The 22,042-nt window shown below is 36.2% G+C and overlaps 1 protein-coding gene across 1 annotated transcript in view; it reads right to left on the reverse strand.

Moving 5' to 3' along the window:
- THSD7A (thrombospondin type 1 domain containing 7A) overlaps window positions 1–22,042 on the reverse strand; it is a 474,918-nt gene that overhangs the window by 215,819 nt on the left and 237,057 nt on the right. Inside the window, exons 3-4 of the mRNA XM_003824998.6 lie at window positions 18,244–18,492; window positions 15,447–15,628 (exon numbers count right to left, since the gene is read on the reverse strand). Coding sequence (XP_003825046.5) covers window positions 15,447–15,628; window positions 18,244–18,492 — 431 coding nt within the window. The remainder of the gene's footprint in view (window positions 1–15,446; window positions 15,629–18,243; window positions 18,493–22,042) is intronic.

Genomic DNA, 22,042 nt, shown 5'->3' on the forward strand with positions numbered 1-22,042 from the left:
ATTCCTTAAGAAAATTATTTAAGCTCTTTGTACGTCCATATTATATAATAATAGTGCTTACCTCATAGGATTATAGTGAGGGTCTCATAAGTAAATAAATGTAAAACACTTAGAATAGTGTCTCACATATACTAATCATCTATCATCCTGCTCATCTCTGCATCATTATTATTACTACTTGAAATTAACGCATTTTGATCTATAGACAGAAACTTGGTAATTATTTTTTTCTTGAAGGAAATACTAGAAAGCAAAATTGCTTTTTTAAAGAGATGGCGTTATTGTTAACACTGGGTCTTTCTTACATCTGTTTCAGATTTTTGCTATGGGTTACAAGCCAGCAAACAGATTTAAGGACTTTTGATTTTCCTTTATCAGTGCCTAGATAAACTTTTTCTTTGCCCTGCATCTAGTTAGGCCTGGATCCCCTGTATAAGTGGGATAATATTTTATTCAAGATTATGTCTTCTCGAGCCTTTCAATTTCCATTTGAGGATGCTTATCCTATCCTCACCGCAATGATGGTTGGAAATTGTGTCTCTGCATTGAACTGCACCTAAGTAGCAAGCAGAAGAGCTGTACTCCAGATACTTGTGTCAGGGGATATAACGGAACTCTCTGCCTCTATCAAAGCTCAGAGGAGGATTGCCTGAGGGAATAGCTGTACCTCCATTCATTTAGTACATCCATTTCGAAGTCTATCCTTGGGTTATCCAGCTTAGTGAGACCTATAAATCTGTACCATATCATATCAACCCCCACTTATTACCCTTTACTGAATTACACTTTGATATTTCTACTAGTGGCCTACGTATAAGAAAATTGCTTAAAGAAAAAGCTTCCTTATAAAATTCATTATGGTGTTTATGGTAAAGATGTTAATAAGTTGTAATTCAACACAGTTGCAGTGTCTTTTTTATGAAGGTCCACTGGTGAACTTTTTTTCTGGCTCTAGAACCAGAAATCATGGTGCTTCTCATTTACAACTGGTTTCTGTTGCCTAATGGGCACTGCGAATTTCATAGTTAATGCAGTGTTCCTTTCTACATTGGCTATTACAAGCTTAGAGCCAGAAGTTGTGGCCTACTTCAAGAAATTCACAGAATCTTATGATACACATTTTGTGCATCATCCTTGTTATATTCATTATTAGTTTGATATCGTCTTTCTACTAGCATTTTTCCTTTGCCTCACACTCCTCATCCATTTATTCTTAAAATTACTTTATCTCCCTTTATTGTCGGTATTTATAGATAATAAAATAGGACATAATATTAAAAATCACATCATTGGATGCAAGCAATTTCTTTTCTAACTGCGCATAAACAAGGCTTGATGAATTCCAGTCACTCTGAAGCCATCAATTTGAGTTACTTTCCCATAAAGAATATCTACTATGGGGAAATCTACATATTTTTACAGAAGACAATCATTGCTCTATCTAGAGGACACTGCATACAGCACGAATGCATATTGTTCACATGGAAAGAGTCACTGCGATTCATAGCTAGCCGGTCTGGGTTTGATTCTGATAATGTCAAGTGTGGGATAGAGAGTAATTCATACCAGGTGACTTGATATAATACATCAAAGGTATCTTTTCAGTTAAACTGTATGAAATTGCCACTAATTGACAGATCTTGACCTACAAAAATAGCAATATCATATGGTTCAACATAATACTGGTTCAAATAACTGTGAACAAGAATCCATATTGACCTTATAGAATCGTGTCACAGAATGAACTTAATTGCGTTGGCTCCTATAAAGGGCTTACATTATGCTTTTCCCTTCGATTTTCTTTTATAAGAAGTAGATCTCTAGGCCATTTTTGTTTATTTTTGCAACAGAAACATTATCAGCTAATATGATGCACTTCTGATGATTTTGATAAACTTGTAGACAGCTATTATACCCAGGGCATTTATTCTAAAGCAAACGCATAGGGGAAGCGAGTATGCTTGGAATGAGTTTACACTTTAGAGTCAAAAACAAGGCATTGAGTCCATGTTTTGTCACTGACTGTTTCAGTATGTCTGAGAAAATTATTCTCTAATTATCAGGTTAGTTATGTATTAATGGGAAAACACTATCTACCACAATATGTTGGGGACTTTTCTTACCCCCTTGTTATAGATTTGTAGAAGGCTTTGATAAATAAGTCAATAGCTTTCCTAGTTAAAAACATAAGTGTATTTTCACAGTACTTCTGGGATTCTTAATGAACTAGAAACTTAATTGATCCAAGACTTTCTAAACAGATCTAGCTGAGCACATATAAAACAATAAAAGTGTTTTCTAAACTCTATTTTATTTACTTTTTATTTTTTTGAGACAGAGTCTGCTCTGTCACCCAGGCTGGAGTGCAGTGGTGTGATCTTGGCTCATTGCAACCTCTGCCTCCCAGGTTCAAGCAATTCTTGTGCCTCAGTCTCCTGAGTATCTGGGACTACAGGCATGTGCCACCACACCCAGCTAATTTTTGTATTTTGAGTAGAGATGGATTTTCGCCATGTTGACCAGACTGATCTTGAACTCCTGGCCTCAAGTGATCTGCCCGCCTCAGCCTCCCAAAGGCCTGGGATTACAGGCGTGAGCCACCATGGCTGGCCTCTAAACCCTATGTTTTTATGTATATCGTTGCTATAATTATTATTTTAACAACAAGGGCTAAGTTTTCCCAGGCATAAAGCTCCCTATCTGGGCATTTTAGATCCCCAGAAATCTTGTGGGATATAAGGGGCAGATGGATCAGTGTGGCATTCCAAGTTTGAGCAATGGTGAAAGTGCTGTTTTAGAGTAACCTAACAATCCGAGGGTTACTACAAGCATCTTCCTCAGAATTCTTCAGCAATGGAGTACTACTTAAAATTCGCAAGGCTTCTGAATCACAAAGGAAAGGAAGCTGTAATTATTCTGACTACCATAACTATAGAAGTAAAATTAACTGTATTTATTTTTATTCTAAAATAATACAATGAAAGCTTTAGAAAAGGTCTATTTTTTTCCCAAGAAAGGGACAATTTTGTATATAATGTTAGCCCATGGCAGGATTTTAACACATACTGTAAAGAGACAGTATTATTTGCTCTCCATTATGTTTCTCAACTAGCAAGCTAGTATACAATTAGCCTTTATTGCATGCTAAAGATTTGGAGTGAAACTGTTATTTAAAAAATTCCCTTTTCTCAATTCAACCAGAAAAGTAAACACGTAAACAAAAGCAATTAATATTCATTTGGCATATAATAAATGCAAGGCCTTATGCTAGGAAATGATTTACATATGTTACATATGTCATCTCATTAAGCCTGTAAAAAGGAAAGAAAAGCATAAGAGATATAGAATGAATTAGTGCAAAAGATAGGTTAATTCAAAATGAAACCTTATAAATTAAATGTCCAGGAAGTCAACATCCTCTGACTGAAGGCATTTCTCTGTCTTTTTAAAAGATATTTCCAAAGAATACAATTGGTAAATGTACCCAGACCTCTGCTAAGAATGATAGGTTGTACTAAAGAAGTTTAGGGAAGGATAAAACACTATGCCCTCTCTCAGAAGCTTAAAATCTTGGGAAGTTGGCATGAATAGAATATAATCATATGAAATCAAATGGCAAATCAAGAAATATAGCAGAAAAGGGCTATACAGGCTTTGGATAAAGGAAGATGATTAAGGTCTTGTAATTTGAAAAAGATTCTTTAAAAGAGGAGATATTTGGGTAATTGGGACAATGGTTGAAGGCATTACAAGGCAGAAAATAGAGGAGAAGCAAAAGAAAAGGAACTGAAATAGCACTGGTTTTGCTTCAATGGATAGGTGATGCTTAGCTTAGAGAGAGTTCTTGTGCATCCACAAATACAAAACAGCTTCCGACACTGAGGACATGTAGCTTTGTCAAGTACAGAAAATGTAAAATTGTAAAGAGGTACAACCAGTGCATATAATTACAAGAATATAGATTACTACTTTGAGTTCTTGAATTGCATTCAATGTGCATTTTTTTCTTAAATTAGTTTCCCCAATAAGAGGCAATTTTAGTGGATTTCAAACTTAGAATATGAGCTGTATCCTTGTATTTTGAGCATATTTTTGTGTGCAATAAACGATGAGACCTTTCCAAGATGAATCTGTTGTTACGGTTTTCTTTTCCCATTGCTATTCTCCTTGGTTTATTTCCCTTTTTATTGCCCATTGCTTTTAGAAGGAATAAATATTAATGAGTTCTACAATGTAGTTTGCACTCCTCTGTTAACACTGGAGAGAGTAGCTACTCCCTATTGAGCAATCATCAGCAAGGCAGGGAACAACCAGCCCTAGCCGCAAACCATTTCTTTTACATCTTTAGATAGCAGGAGTGTGCCTCTGAAAAAATGCTACTCATTCACCAGTGCACATCCCTGAGTGCTCATTTCAAAATTCCTCCTGGCGCTATCATTCATCTACAACGAACTCGATGAAATAAGTGCTTAAGGGTTACAAAAAGCACGGATACTATAGTCCCTTGATAGTGTCAGGTTAGATGACACTTTATCCACCATCTTTCTTTCATTAATGGAAGGTCTGTATTAACTGCTATGTCTTCTTTCCATCTCAGGTTACAGGTATGAAGTAAGATGAAACAGTATCTATCCTTCCCTAATTTCCCAGCTTAAATACTAGCAAAGTATTGTGAGTTTCTAAAGATTTAGAGCTCAGGGATCTAAAACTGGGGGGTCAAAGAATGTAGAAAAGACTAATATCATTACGGAAAGGTCCAGTTCACTTTGGAAAATATAGAGTGACTTTTTCTAGTCATTCCATTCTTCCCAGTCGTACCTCTAGAACTATGGGGAAAACAAGGCTTTTCAAGACACAATGCATGTGTTTCTGTTTCTCATCTTAAAGTAGTCATTCTCACTGGCTGTAATAGAGGACAAAAATCTATGTTAGAATTAGGGGTAGATTTATTGAGAAGCCCATGAAGCTTAAGGTTTGGGCCCTTCTAAGGCCCTGGCAGAGATGTTAGTGAGTGATTTTGAATTTGGAATTTTGAAATCTGGCTGTTTTTTTTTTTTTAAATAACATTTAGGGTTCTCTAAATCGCATAAGCTTTGGGTCCCAAAAGACTCTCATTAGCTGCATGGTAAAATCAACTCTTGATTATAATCAGTGACAATCCTTATAAAAAACAGATTCCTGCCTCATTCAGGACCTATAGAATTACAACCCCAGTAGGTAATATCTAGGAATGTCTACATTTTCTTAAAGCATCCAGGTGATTCTTAAACTATATTTTGAGGATATATGCTTTAGAGAAAAAAAATTCACCTGAGGAATAAGGGTACAGGTTCGTTATTAAGGACGGACCATGGTGTAGTGCACTCTCAGGGATTAGACAGCCCCAAACTGACAGATCCATACAAGTCACCCTATGTCAGCCTTGTGAAGGGTCAGTCTAAACTCCAAGTACACAAAGCTATAACTTCAAGGCTGTTATCAGGCTATAAACTTCCTGATGACAGGTATCAAGTATACTTTTTAAAAAAATCACCGGAAAATACTATGCAGCCATTAAAAGAATGAAATCATATCCTTTGCAGGGACATGGATGGAGCTGGAGACCATTATCCTTAGCAAACTAAGACAGGAACAGAAAACCAAATACTGCATGTTCTTACTTATGGGTGGAAGCTAAATGATGAGAACACATGGACACATAGAGGGGAACAACACACACTGGGGTGTTTTGGAAGAAGGAGGGTGGAAGGAGGGAGAGGATCAGGAAAAATAACTAACTAATGGATACTAGGCTTAATATCTGGGTGATGAAACAATCTGTACCACAAACCCCCATGACACAAGTTTACCTATGTAAATGAACCTGCACTTGTATCCCTGAACTTAAAATACAAATTAAAATAAAATAAAAACAAAAAATTATATCTTCAACATCTAAATCAGTGGTGTAACCTAATAATTGTTCAATAAGTATTTGATGAGTGAATGAAAGAATAACAAGTGAGATACCTAAATTTGCAATCCTTCCTCTACTGTAATTGATGGTCAGAAAAATAACACTTGGGAGAATGAACACAGAATGAGTTTAATATTAAATCCTTGCAAGTGTGTGTTCCCGACATACACATTTAATCTTTGAAGCAACCAAATAATTAATATAATGTCTTAATAAATGTAATTAATATTGTTATCATTATCATTGCTATTACTACTTTTTAATAGTGGGCATTTGGGACTTAACTGGGTATTTATACGTACTCATTATTCTTCATATTGTTAGAGATATTCTATTGTTTGTAGTCTATTAAAATATTTCTGTGTCACAAGATTATTATCCAATATTTTATTATTAGCTTAATATTACTCATATACTTTATTAGTACATCATCCATGACTTTGTATCAGACACCAATATACACCATGAATTTTATAATCTTGTCTGGGTAATAATTTCTTTGCCAATGTCATTTTTGTCTTTTCCATTAGCAAACTGGGAAAAACTAGAATGATAAAAAGAGAGATAGGTTTGAAATACTCATGAATTTTCAGATGTTTCTATCCTTCAATTTTAGAAGTTGGCAATTGCTTTCATGCTTCATTGAACAATATCAGTTTGGTAACATGATTGCTTCTGAATTTTACATTTGTAAAGATCATCCTTCACTCTAAAAATATTGGAGAGAATTCTGGGCATTTTTTTTTTATTATCTAAGAAAATGTTCTATCAAATGCCATTTAATTGATCCAACCTCTTATTCTCCTGAATAGTTTCGACACTGTACACATATATGGCAAATTAATATTGTTATTTCCTTGAAAAAATATGATTTTTACCTGTGCTTTGTATATAAAGGTGGCATTATTGACTAGAAAATATTAATACACAGTGTGATCTGTTAGTCTGCTTACATATTTTCCAGCGGTGGTGACTGTTGGGACTCAATAGTCCACACTCTTAGTTTGGTCACTGTAAACATTTGTAATACAGCTGATTTGTCTCTCAGATGCAGTTTATAGTTAAAACAAAATAATTTCCTGTAATAATCTTTTACTCTGACATTTTAAAGCTCCAATTCTAGTCTTTATTTGGTATTAGATAGTCCGTGTAAAAAAAATCGGTATTTTTTTCTTATTTAGTACTTCTATTAAATTGATTAAATTTTATCCAGCCTCTTTCATTTTTTCTATTGGATTGGAACAATATATCTGCACATTACTTAATTATTAATACTTGATTGTATTAGTGTATAATAATACATAATTATACAATAATGTATTAATAGTTATTAAAACCAAAATATGTATTATTACTTAATAATTATGCTTAAATGTTTAACATGCATAATGTTAGTAAAATAGAAGGGTGTTCGATATTTCCACCTTTTTCCTAAACAATACTCTCCTTATTGTTTCCTATCCTATATTATTTTTGTTCATCAACTAAATGCACATTATAATATTAGTATTGCTTCATACATATCTCTGCTTAATTAGACTATCCATGTGTTTACCAAATTCTTTTCTCATCTTTAATCAATCTTTCTTGGTTTGATTTCCTTCTTCTTAAATATCCTTTGGCAATCTTTCAGTGAAGTTTATTGAAGGCAATCCCTTTCACCTTTGTCTAAATTTTGCCCATACTTTTGAAAGTTAGGTAGCTGGGTAAATAATTCTACATTGCCAGTTACTTTCCTCTCAGAACTCTGAATATATAATTAGTGTTGTTTTGTTTTTCTGAAGCTGCTGAAAATTTCACTATTAATTTGCTAATTCCTTTGTAAATAATGTTTTTCTTGTCTCTATTCCTTTCAACATATCTTTGTAGTTGTTGAGCTGAAATTTCACTACATTGTCCCTAGTGCGGGTATTTTATTATCCTGCTTGAAAATTCTTGTTTTTCCTAATTCTGTATATCTGTGTTTTTTACCACTTCTGGAGCATTTTCTCTCCCTTTCTTTTGATTCTTATATTCTGAACCTTCTTGTCAACTCCGCATGACTATTATCCTCATTTTTATTTTCAACTTCTATTCTCAGTATTAAATATTCAATTATTTCCTTATTTTTGTCTTCAGTTTGCTAATAACTCTTTAGTTCAATCTGTCCAAACTACCCATTTATTTATTTCCAGTGAATGTGTTTTTCAGTTCTAAAACTACTATTTTAAAAAATTGGTCTTTTTTAATCTGACTCATTATTTTTAATCTTGTAAAGTTTTTCCTTTAAATCTTTAATAAGTTTTTAGCATTTTATGGTCTCTATCTGATTTTTTGTTTGTTTTGCGACAGGGTCTTTCTCTGTCACTGAGGCTGGAGTGCAGTGGCACAATCTTGGTTAACTGCAATCTCCACCTCCTGGGCTCAAGAGATCCTCTTACCTCAGCCTCCCATGTAGATGGGACTACAGGTGCATGCCATCACGCCTGGCAGTTTTTATATTGTTTTGGTAGAGACAAAGTTTCACCGTGTTGCACAGTCTGGTCTCGAACTCCCAGACTCAAGTTATCCACCCGCCTCAGCCTCACAAAGTGGTGGGATTACAGGCATGAGTCACCATGCCTGGCCTCTATCTGCTATTTCTAATACAGTATTTTCTATCTTGGGAGTCTAATCTTACTGTTTGTTAGGCATTTTAAATCCTGTTTATGATGGATTATTTTTCCTTGCATAATTCATAATTTTGGATGGTGCAGTTTACAGGGGTAAATCCTGTGCCTTAGGTTAAGGTATTTTCATCTAGAGAGTTTTTGCATTTGTTTATTTCAGGCATTCTAGTAGTACCAGTGGAATGATATAATTTCTTATATTAATTTCTCAGCTTTGCAGTTTTTGGACTCATGGAAGTAAGCATAAGTTTGAAACTAAAACCAATAGGAATACAGGCCCATAATTGGAATTCTTAGTGAGTCTTATTTTTCTCCTAAGTTAAGACTGAGGCTGACCTATTTAATTGTCATCTCCCTCTACAGGTAAGTTGAGTTTCTCTACTTACTTGATTATCCTTTGAGATTAATGAAGTAATGCAGTATTTTTGCCTGTATTCTCTTTCTCTGGCTAAAGTTTCTGTGTCATGCTCCTTATTGGCTTCACTCCTCCTAGGTTCCCAAAATGTGTAACACTTTTCCTGTACCATCCCCACCCAAGGGCAACCACAGAAAGCATCAGCAGCTCAGCCTTGCTGGTTTGTTCTGGGGAATCATTTAGTTAGTCAAGACTTCAGTTCTGCCCTTAAGATCATTTAAAACAACATTGGAAAAAATATATAGGCAATTATTAATAATTGATTATATTACTGTATAATACATAATTATACAAATATATTAGTAGTTATTAAACCAAAATATGTATTTTTACTTCATAATTACTCTTAAATTTTTAACATGCATAATGAGTTAATAAAATATAAGAGGGTTTAATGTTTCTACCTTTTTCCCCAAACAATATATTCCAAGTGTGTGAATCTTGACTAGGTGTTATATAAAGGCTGTTTTTTCGTGTAAGCTAGTCTGTCACATAGCTTGAATAGGAACAGAAGAGTAATTTATAAATAGTTATCTTCAGGCAAATAAAGTTAAGTAATGTGCCTAAGAATACATGCCAAGCAGAAATGAAAACCAGGTTTCCTGATTCCTATCTGGGGTTCTATTGAAAATAGCCTTAAGATGAGAAGTTAAAAGACTTTTAAAGTATATACTATAATTAGAAAAGATAAAAGAAATAAAAACTGTTCCCTTAAATTAGTGTCCAAACTGAAAACAAGGTGTGTGAATCTTGACTCATGTCATTTGATTTAAGGACTAGATCATGTGTCCTCTATTCAAATTCAGAGGTGTAAACAGTTCTATATTCAGAGATAAAAGGCAGTGTGAGTGTGAATATAGCCTCTTTGTGAAACAGAATTTAAGGAAGTGGGGGTGGATATTTGAAATATTCAAGAGATAATTTTCAGACAAATTAAAAGAGATTGTACCATTTTATAAAGGGAACAGTAAATATATCAAACAGCAAATGTTTATTAAAAACCTACCAAGTCAAAGGTATAAAGCACAGTACTCATGTTTATCTGACTTCTGAGCTGCCTCATGATATGTTTCTTTGCCTTTTTGGTTGAATACTTCCTGAAGTCTCATCAGTAAGCTGTTTCTCCAATAAAAACTCTTACGTTACCTCTGGGTAGACAACTAACTACCTTAATCTAATTCCCAGCATGAGTTTTTATTACCTTTTACCCCAATAGCTGAACCTCTTGACATCTCACTTTCCATTTTGTAGTCCACTGATCACAGAGTAATTTCATAGGGTAAAAGCTGTTCTCTCCCACAAGATATACAGAGGACTGGCTAACAAGGAGGCTCTGATTCCTTTGGGAATTCCTATGTTTTAATTATTATATACAGTAAGTCCTCATTTAACGTCACCGATAGGTTCTTGGAAGCCTTGACTAATGATCGTTAAAAGAGAACTCATTTCTCCATAGGCTAATTGATATAAACAAGAGAGTTAAGTTCCCACCGCATATGTCTGGTCACAAAAACATCACTAAACTTCTAAATAAAGACCAAAACACTTTTAATATTAAACATTGAAATAAATCTAAGTTGTACATACACTTAAGAAAGATTAAAAACAAGTAAGATCATTCATTACCTAATTATTCCAGTCTGGGGTCGTGGGTGGCCAGAGCCTATTCCGTCAGTTTAGGGAGCAAGGCGGGAACTGTGGCTGGACAACACACCATCCCATCTCAGGGTGCACTCACACACACACCCACACTCACTCAGACAGGGACTCCGTAGACATGCCAATTCACCTGATGTGAACATCTCTGAGGCATGTGAGCAAACCAAAATACCCAGAGAAAACCCATGCAGACATGGGAGGAACAGGCAGACTCCACATTCCTCAGCTGGGAATCAATTTTTTTTTTCTCGTCAGTGTTATGACAAAATGTTCATGGACAAAACAGCATTATTTGAGGACCTGCCGTATTATTTTCCAGTGCTTTTTACATCCCACTGTATTTACAGTGCATTGTGTTTCCAAGCTGTAGCCATCATGGGTTCTAGTCCTTTTTCATTTACCATATTAAGATGAGCAGAAAGTGGTATGCTTAGAAATACAATAAATTATGGAGTGTTTATACTTATATTATTCTCAAAAAGTGTTCACAGCCAAACTTTATATGCCTGTTTGTATAATTATAGTATACTAGTGAAAGTTTTAGAAGTCAGTAAATTTAAAAATCTTGTTTTCCTGTAATTTACATCTACATAATGGCGTTATAGAAAGTCAGAAAACATGAAATCATTTTTCTTCATGGGACAGGTTTGATATATTTTTAGCAAAATAGAAAGTAAAAATAAACCACTCCCTTTCCTAAACGACTTAAGGATTGCACCTGAGAATCTATGGAGACTCTCTTAGGTATCAGCGACACATGGTTCCCTTATACACACTTCAGGTGGAACTATCATGTAAAATATTCTTACCTACCTTTTATTTCAAAAGTGAGGAACAGAAAAGACACAGCACAAGACTTCAACACACTCTGATATTTACTTTCTAAAATAACAGGAAAATAGCACCGTAAGCATAGCCTTTCTTTTCTTTTCTCTTTTTCCAAAAAGCTTTTTCTAAAGTGGGTTTATGTGTGGAAACTGTAGACAAAATACAGTGATAAATAATTTACTTTCCATTTAGCAATGGTGTGACTATTTTATTTTCTTATTTCTTTGTTGAGCATGAGGAAATGCGAGTTTTTTACTTACCTTTCCATCTATCTATTCACAGTTCAATCATCCATCCCTCCGCCTATCTTCCCATTGATCCTCCAATCCTTTCTGTTGCTATATCTCATTCTATGTCATCATACAGGCTTATTATCTAGGCTGTCTTTCTTAATAACCCTCAATCCCACAGACAATATCCAGATTTTAGTGTGGGTTTTTAATATGTTTTCTACAGAGAAATGCTCTTCAGTTTCCTGTAAGTCACTGTAAACTTAATGTTGCCTTATAACCAATACTTTCAGCTTCCCTCACTTAAAAACATGTTCAATCTGTACCAAATGGAAGAATTTCTTGAGTTACTGTAGGTAAAATCTACTTTCATTTTACTTTGAACTCTAAAAAAATCAATTTAGTTCCATGCATCCAGTGATCAGCAACATGTTCATCAACTTTCTAGGACTCATACAGATAACCTCCCCACAGGCAAGGCCTCTTCCTGTCATATTCTGATAAGGATAGATTTCATGCCAGCATAAGCTGGACATTCTTCACAGATCAGCTGGCTGAACAAAAACTGTCAAGGGTTTTACTACTGACACTGTCAGTAGGGAACTTGTCAAGCCTTTCTTCTACGGAAATGATATAGTAGAAATTCTGCTCACCTGAATATTGTGGGGGAATAGTTGTCAGGATTGGGAGGGTTACCTACAGCTAAGAGCAGTGCAATAATAAAATATAGACACTCTCCAATATTGATGAGATATATTTCTTCTTACTGTTTACAGGTGCTATCTCCAACTTAGGATATGTTCTGATGATATAATTCCACTGACACAAATAGCATACTAAATTGTGAATATTTTACTAAAGACCTTGTGAGTACCTTAATAAGATACAATTTATTATTTTGGAAATTAAATGTATTAACTCCAAGGATAAGAATTTTTCTGTCCCTTATGGTGTGTGTCACTTAGTAGTACAGAATATACCAATGAGTAAAAAAGTCATTAATGCTTCCTGCCTTTATGCTAAGGTAGTCAGTACCATTCCCCTGTGTAACACAATGCACCAAGTTAATAAAGGAAGTTTACATAAATTTCATATCACTTGCTTTCAGTATTTTTTTGTACTAATAAATTTTATTTTTGAGTTAAAGTATTTTGTTTTGTGTTAGGGTCTTTTTCACATCTTGGTTATATGTGAAAACAAGTCATCTAGAGAACACATGGTGTGAATCTGCAAAGAGAACAGTGTAGATAGTTCTTCAAGTAAAACTGAGTTGTTCATAGTACAGGTTGTTCATGGTTACACAGTCATGGATTCTTGAAATGAGTGTCTTCTTATTAGCTGGGGGAGTTGTTTTGAGGGATTTCTCTCTTTTATAAGATAAGCTTTACATTTTTTCATATAAACATGACTGAACATCGAGTGTGAATAATCTTCAAGCCCACAGCCTAATTGTTCTCCATTCACACATATTTATAGACTTCGCATGTCACCCCTGGGATGCTGGTATACTGAATATGTTTCCTATTGGGAAATGTTAAGTGCTCCCGGGGAGAAACTAACATAGTCTAAATTTGGTGGAATAAATGCTACATTTTTAGGGAGAATCAACTGTTTTTGCAAAGACTTTAAGAAGTTCATTAGTATTCTTGGCATTTGATATGAAAGGACACACACTCCTAAATTATTCATGTTACATATTTACATGATAAATATTAATTTTAGGTGAATTAGTTGCCTCCATATCTATTGACCTTTGCTTTGGCATTTGCTTTAGTCTAACAACTACATCTTAATAATGATATTCTTTCAATATTCCTTCTTTTCCTGTGACTGTTTTTGGTGTCTGCAGTGATTTAGCTGTGGTTGGGGGGAGCTCTAAAAGAAAATGCTTTAAAAAAAATACCCAGTTGCAATTCAGAATTCTGGAGGATCTTTGGAAAGTAATAACCTACAGGACATAATTGACATTCCAAAACTAAAATCTGATCTACCCCTAGCAATGAAATTATACTACCCTGGAAAGACTGCTATAATAAATCTACTTAAGAGTGTTAAAATGCAGCCATTAAAGTGGCCAAGAAAATATTAATGTACTAACATTACATGTTTTATGTTACTTCCTTATAACCTCAAGATACATTAGTAGTAAAATGTATCCCTAGGCTAGACTCCTAAATGAGTTGACATGCTGTGTAAAGTTAGTGGATACAGAACAATTAAATTTTGAAAGTTGCAACTGCAAAACTTCAGTTTTTATCTTCCATTAATTACTGGTCACTGGTGTCAGTCCTTTTTGGGAGGGGGAGAGAAGCCATCTCTTCTTTGGTTTTAAAAACATTCATTTCTCTTGGTTCTTTACCTTATTTTCTGATCCTTTTTGCTCATATTCCTTCCCAAAATATTCTCCTTTTTTGGTATTTCATTTGGTGGTATCAAATAGGGCCTTTATCCTTGTTCTTTTTCTACCAAGGTATTTTCTAGGAAATCCAATCCTTTCCTCTCATCTCCTTTCCTCCCCTCCCGTCTCTACAACCTGCCAAATACAACACGCTCATCTTTATTGGTGAGATTTGCCCTTGGTTTTTGCTTTTCTTTAGCATTGTGCATTCATACACATTGTTCCCTTGCCTGAAATGAACTCCCTCTTGCACTCTTGCCATGCTTCCCTGTAAGTAGTGTCTCTGTCGTCATTCAGCTCAAGTGCCACTCCCTCCATAAAGGGCTCTGTTTCTACTACTCCCTTACGCTCATTCTGAAACTTCGTTGTATGGCATGGCATACTGCATTTTAATTACTGGTTTGTCTACATGCTCTCCTGATGACTTTGAGGACTTCCATGACATGCAATCTGTATTGGTATTTCTATCCTCACTCTCTTAAACAAATTGTATATGTTAATATACGTTCAATGGGTCAGTGAAAGAAGTCCTGCTATTCCTCAGACAGAAGGAGGATAAAGACTGCTTACAGTACTGCTTAAAGATGTTCATATTTGTGTGTGAACTTGAAGATGTACTAATTCAATATACACTTAATCAAATAATTATGATAATTTCAGAGTCATATTAATATCTAAAATATATAGTTTTAGCTTGGGCCATTTTGTATTCACTTATTCTTTTGTACACTTACTATATCTGGTCCTGAAACAGATTTAATTAAAAAAAGATTTATCTGCCAAACAACTGAAGAGTTTTAAAAAATGCCTTTGGGTTAAAGTTTTCTTTTACTGTAGTTTCTATTCTCTACTTATTTAAATTGAAATTGACAATTTTATACAATATCATAATTAACTTATTTTTAACCACATTTTATCCAAATAAGATTTTTTTTGACAAGCAGGTTTTACTTCTTATATAATTTTTGAATTTAGAATATATATTTGCATGATATGTGTATATTTACAGATAAATTTTCGTCTAGTTTTTACATTATTCCTGCTAAACTTTGATGAAGAGGTTGAGTCAAGAAGGCCTTTAAGTCAAAATTTTAAAAACTTGTCAGTAAACCAGAACTGACCAAAGATGGAATTGTATTAAATATTTTCACAACCATAATGTGGATTACTGTGTACCATAGTGAATACCAACCACAATGTGAACAGAAATGCAGCCCTCATAACCTGGATGGCTGTGTATATATCCCTTCAGAGCAATCACATGCTCAGTCAGTCTTCATAAGTGAATCCTTGAGAAGAGAGCAAAGGTTACCTTCTTTGTTCTTGTGGGTACTTAATTGTGAGAGGAGGTTTTCGTTGGCCTGCACGCAGTACACCTCTCGGGTCTGGATGCCCCCTCCACAGAGGGCCGTCTGGTTGCCGCGCCTCTTGTCCTGCTGACTGAGCAAAGGGTCCACACGGCACTCGGTCCACTCTGTAGTTCTCCAGCCATACCTAAATAAGGAAAACACCACAAGCGGCAACCATAATTATTGAATGACATGTTTCTCTACTCCTGTCATACTTTGTTTTAATGAAAATTAGTCTCAAAAGCATTTTCCTAGAGAATCCATCATAGACTACATCTATGGTGCATATTTGGTTTCAACTCCTTCTTTATGCTCTGCAGTGCTCCATTTAATGAGGGGTTAAATTTAGGGTGAACCTGTTTCAATTGCAATTACTGGAAGTTACTTATAAATATTTTATGAAAAGGGAGCATAATGCTGAAAACATGAAATTTTATGTTCAATTAAGCTGAACCCAGGCTTGCCCTTTCTTGTTGCCTATAAACAAAGGTGGATTGAATATGAAAATGGGAAACATTCTGAGTGATGATGAACCAAAACATTTGCTTTGCCTTTTACAAAATAAATGAAAACCGCACAGTATAGCAAGATTATAATTGTATATTAGGGTTGAAAATTATAAGACAGTAAATCAGAGTTTTCTCTTTATTGTCAAGAATAAGATTTTTTTTTTTTTTTTTTTGGTAGCACTGAGCATTCCTAATGAGTGCTGATGCATGATGCAAAGAGCTGGCACTTCTCATCAGTGGAGCACAGGAAAGAAGATCTATGATGCTCAATTAAAGCTCCAATCAAGATTATGATGTGAGAAAAATGTCAGGGGATTGTCAGTCCAACACGTGATTGAAGGAGATAGCTAGGGAAATATTTCCCGATGCCACGGAAGACAGGAAGTGATGGCATTTCTCCACCTCAAGGAAAATGGATATTCTAAAAGCACAAAGAACATGACTCATGTAGCACTTTGTGTCACTTTAACCAAGAGGCTTCCTTAGTAATCAGATGAACAGCCAACATAGGTGCAAATGGATGTGCAAATATTCATCTGAATCAGGCAGAAGGTTAAACGGCCCTCAGATGTCTAATCTAGATGCTTCACTCTGTCAGTGGTAAGGTTTTGTGACAGTAAAGATGAACTTCATGCCTGTTTTTAAATTTTATAAGTGGGGATTTGTTGCTTAACGAATTGTGGGACTGAGTCATGAAGAAACAACACCTGACATTAATTTATAAAGGAAGTGCAGCACTCAGGTCAATTATAGAAACACGAATAATTGATGCCTGCTTTGGGGATTGAAGGGGAAGGAAGCAAAACCAAATAGATCATTTGTTAAGGGAGCTGCAATAATTGTTTTAAATAAATTGAAGTTCTGATTTAGGTCACGCCAAAAAGTCCAATGAGAGGAATAGCCTGTCAATAATTTAAATTGGTTACACATTCTATGAAAAATGCTACCCCCAAAAAAGGGCATGGAGAAAGATACTCAAGGATATATGTTTATTTTGTTAATTGTGTTTGAATATCTGAGAAGAAAAAGAATAAAGCACCTAGCTTGCAACAAAAATAGAGGAAACTCGTAGGAGAGAAAATACAGGAAATCCTGGCAACTTCCTTGAGCCTATTATGTGGAGAGGAACCAGAACAATCAGTGGGATAGGCAGAGACATTGGGGAGGAAATTCTCTGTGGAGGTTTCAGTCACTTTTTACATTAGAGCACAATGGATGAGTCCAAAGTGCTGCAGAATTATATATCTGGTATAAAACATTACTTTTTGTTGTTGTTGTTATGGGAATAGTAGTAGTAGTAATTTGCCTCCCCACTGGTTCATAAAGATCTAGCTATATGCATGTTCTTTAAATGTTTGGAATAATCCAGAGATGCTCTCAATGAAGTTCACACATCTCTATTGAAAAACGAATATAAGTTGCTTTATAAATATCATATATACAGATTAAGCTGAAATATTGCTATTACCAAAATAATTCACAATGATAACTTGGAAATTATATTTTAATACTGTCATACTGCCAAATGTTTCAGAATGAGTCTTATTTAATCTGAATTCAATGAATATTTATTGAACACTTATTTTGTAACAGGTATTGTGATATATGCTAGTAATTAAACAAAAAGCAAACAAGCAAAAAACCCAACCCTTTTCCCAATATTAGTAAGCACAATCTTTGTCCTCATGGAACTTAAAGTCTCGTTATTTTGATGTAGTATTTTACTCTAGTGAATAGGATTTGTTATACAAAGTACTGAATTTTAATAGTTAACGATAATCTATATTTGGAAAGTTTATTTTATCTTGTGGAATGGAGGTTGACAAACTGTGGCCCAAGATCAAATCAACCTGCCACCTTTTTTTTATATAAATAAAATTTTATTGGAACACAGCCACACTCAGTTGTTTACATATTACCTCTAGCTCCAACAGCAGTGTTGAGTCATTGCAATAGAGACACGTATGGCCTGCAAAGCTTAATGTTTTAACTATCTACCCCTTTACAGAAAAATTTTGGCAACTCCTATTATAGAAAATACATAAACATAGAATTGGTGCTAAAAATTTCATGGAGATTTAGTTTGTCAGGACACTTTTATTCTGTAAAAAAAGTTTTTTTTAAGGATACTGTTTGTAAAGATATTTTTTATGTGTAAAAATTACTGTTGCTTAGAGTACTGTTCAGTCAAAATCAAATAGCTGAGCAAATGTAGTTTGGGCAGACACTATGCCCTTCTTTATTTACTCACGTGGCACAGGGGACAACTCCATCTCCTTGAGACAAACAGGGTTCTTTTTCTTCAAATTCTGGACACTCCTTTTCACTGCCAATGGGAAACTGCCTGATGGTTCGTGTCCTTACACGAGTGCCTGCAGGGGACACCATGTCATGGCATGTTTTTGAGCAGGGGCTCCACTCTGACCACTCGGAAACCTGGCACTCTTTGGTGATCACACAGGACTGGAAGGTCATTGGAAGCTTCTCTTGCTGGCAAAAGCTGTAAAAGAGCATTGATATTCTCATTACAGACTCACAGGCAGTTATGAACTTTGTCTTCTACACTCAAGAGTGAATCAGCTTGGGCATTTTTATTTCTACTTGGAGGTGTGATTCCAATTTCATTGAAAATACATCAACATTTATGATGTGGAAAAGCAGTTAGACTCCAAGCTAACATTTGCATATTCTTCTGTTTTCTAAGAATTGTTAAACCATTCATAGGAAATAGAAAATAAAGAGAATTAAGGAAAATTAGCTAAAGCTAAGTTTACCATACTGTTCATTTTACTCATTCCAGACTTGTTTTACCTTAGAAAATGAGAAACCAAGAACTGTTAACATATGCTAATTTCCATTCTGTTTAGGGAATCAAGTAAATATGGCTGCATAAGTGTGATGGTTAATACTGAGAGTCAAATTGATTGGATTGAAGCATGCGAAGTATTGGTCCTGGTCAGGTCTGTGAGGGTGTTGCCAAAGGAGATTAACATTTGAGTCACTGGCTGGGAAAGGCAGACCCACCCTTAATCTGAGTGGACACCATCTAATCAGCTGCCAATGCGGCTAGAATATAAAGCAATCAGAAAAACATGAAAAGAGTAGTCTGGCCTAACCTCTCAACCTACATCTTTCTCCCGTGCTAGATGCTTCCTGCCCTCGAACATCAGACTCCAAGTTCTTCAGTTGTGGAACTCAGACTGGCTCTCCTTGCTCCTCAGCTTGCAGACGGCCTATTGTGGGACCTTGTGATCATGTGAGATAATACTTAATAACTACACTTCATACATATATCTATCCTATCAGTTCTGTCCCTCTAGAGAACCCTGACTAAGACAGATTTTGGTACCAGGAGTGGTTCTAGAGGAGCAGAATATTAAGGATGGAATTCCTTCATTGGTTTTGGGATTTCTGGAGTTGGCTGCTTAATATTAGACCCCAAAATGCTAAGGACTCTACTTCTAATAGTATGGAGAACACTCATAGTCCTTGGTGTGAATTGTTTAGGGAGTTATGCAAAATAAATGCATTTGACGCTCCTGATTCATTGCTCGTGAAGGCAAGGAGTTTAGTGACTCTATATACAATACCTTTGACCATATATGGAGAACCAAGAAACATAATGAAGCTAGTTCATTGCTCCTAAGTTCAGTGGAAAAGTGATGAAAGAAAATGATAAACTCAGGGATTCTAACTCCTAGCTTCAGAAGCAGATACTGAGCCTCAAATCTGCTAAGATTGTCCTGAGTGAAAGACTTATCTTCTGTTGAGAAGGAGCCCAAATTGTGGAAACACAGACACAAGCTCTTATCATGTGAGTGGGTCATCTGCAAGGAAAGATGCATGCACAGCCTCACCAGGTGTCTACTGTTAAAGTGAGGCCATTGATTGGAAAAGAATGGGACCCTGCAACTTGGAATGCGGACGTGTGGGGGGACCCTGATGAAGCTGGGGACACTGAGTTTGTAAACTCTGATGAATCTTTTTTGCCAGAAGAAAAAGCTTCCCCATCCCCAGTAGTGACAACATCCACTCCCCAACCCATGCCGCCATCAGCCGTTCCACCTTTGTCTGAGGAGATAAACCCTGCACTGCCTGAGGCAACAGTGATGGCCTCCCCTGAGGCAGTTGCCAGGCAAGATAATGTTGATTCTCCTCAGGAGCCACCCCCAACACCCCTGTTTGCTTCTAGACCTACAACTAGACTAAAGTCCTGGCAGGCCCCTAGAGGTGGGGTTGACAGTGTGACCCAAGAGGAGGTGTGCTACACTTGAGAACTGCTTGAATTCTCTAATTAATATAAGCAGAAATCTGCAGAACAGGCATGGGAATGGATATTAAGAGTGTGGGGTAATGGTGGAAGGAAGATAGAGTCGGGTCAGGCTGAATTTATTGATTTGGGCCCACTAAGTAGGGACTCTGCATTTAATGTTCCAGCTTGGGCAGTTAAAAAAGGTTCTAATGGTTTATTTGCTTGGTTAGCTAAAATATGGATAAAAGATGGGCCATTGTGAGCGAGCTGGAAATGCCTGATCTCCCCTGGTTTAATGTAGAGGAAGGGATCCAAAGGCTTAGGGAGATTGGGATGGTGAAGTGGATTAGTCACTTTATACCTACTCATCCCAGCTAGGAGGTCCAGAAAATATACCCTTGACCAATGCCTTGCAAAATAGATTTGTGAGGGCAGCACCTGCATCTTTGAAAAGTCCAGTAATTGCTCTTCTCTGTATGTCAGATCTAACAGTGGAAACCAAAGTCACTCAACTACAAAACTTAAATACAATGAGAATAATTGGATCCTGAGGTGGCAAGGGCCAAGTGGCGGGACTCAACCATCAAAGGCAAGGCGGGCATAGCTATCGTAATGGACAGCAGAGGCAAAGCAGCAATCAGAATAGTCTGACTCATGTAGAGCTCTGGCATTGGTTAATTAATCATAGTGTTCCTAGAAGTGAAATTGATAGGAAGCCTACTGTATTCCTACTTAATTTATATAGGCAGAAAACTTCTAGGTCAAATGGACAAAAGACATTTGAATTATAAAAACAGAGAATCATGGTCCCTCAATCAATGTCCAGGCTTGAGCCAGTTTACAGACCCAGAACCTCTTGAATGAAAGGGAGGCTGGGTCCCCTAGGGGAAGAACACCACTACATTATGGACAATTTATGCTGTTAATCTTTCTTCCATCCTTCCCCAAGGAAACCTCTGGCCTTTTACCTGGTAACTGTGCATTGGGAAAGGGAAATGATCAGACATTTTGGGGATTACTGGACACTGGCTCGGAGCTGACATTGATTCCAGGGGACCCAAAACATCACTGTGGTCCTCCAGTTAAAGTAGGGGCATATTGAGGTCAGGTAACTAATGGAGTTTTAGCTCAGGTCCAACTTACAGTGGGTCCAGTGGTTCCCGGGATTCATCCTGTGGTCGTTTCCCCAGTGCCAGAATGCATAATTGGCATAGACATACTTAGCAGCGGACAGAACCCCTACATTGGCTCCCTGACTGGTAGGGTGAGGGCTATTATGGTGGGAAAGGCCAAACGGAAGCCATTAGAGCTGCCTCTACCTAGAAAAATATTAAATCAAAAACAATATCGCATAGCTGGAGGGATTGAGGAGATTAGTGCCACCATCAAGGACCTGAAAGACGCAGGGGTGGTGATTCCTACCACATCCCTGTTCGACTCTCCCATTTGGCCTGTGCAGAAGACAGATGGATCTTGGAGAATGACAGTGGATTATCATAAGATTAATCAAGAGGCAACTCCAATTGCAGCTGCTATACCAGATGTGGCTTCATTGCTTGAGCAAATTAACACATCTCCTGATACCTGGTATGCAGCCATTGACATGGCAAGTGCCTTTTCTCCATTTCTGTCCATAAGGCCCATCAGAAGCAATTTGCCTTCAGCTGGCAAGGCCAGCAGTATACCTTTACTGTCCTACCTCAGGGGTATATCAACTCTCCAGCTTTGTGTCATCATCTTATTCAGAAAGACCTTGATTGCTTTTCACTTCCACAAAGTTTCACACTGGTCCATTACA

This window comes from Pan paniscus, chromosome 6 (genome assembly GCF_029289425.2).
Source record: "Pan paniscus chromosome 6, NHGRI_mPanPan1-v2.0_pri, whole genome shotgun sequence".
Taxonomy (NCBI): domain Eukaryota; kingdom Metazoa; phylum Chordata; class Mammalia; order Primates; family Hominidae; genus Pan; species Pan paniscus.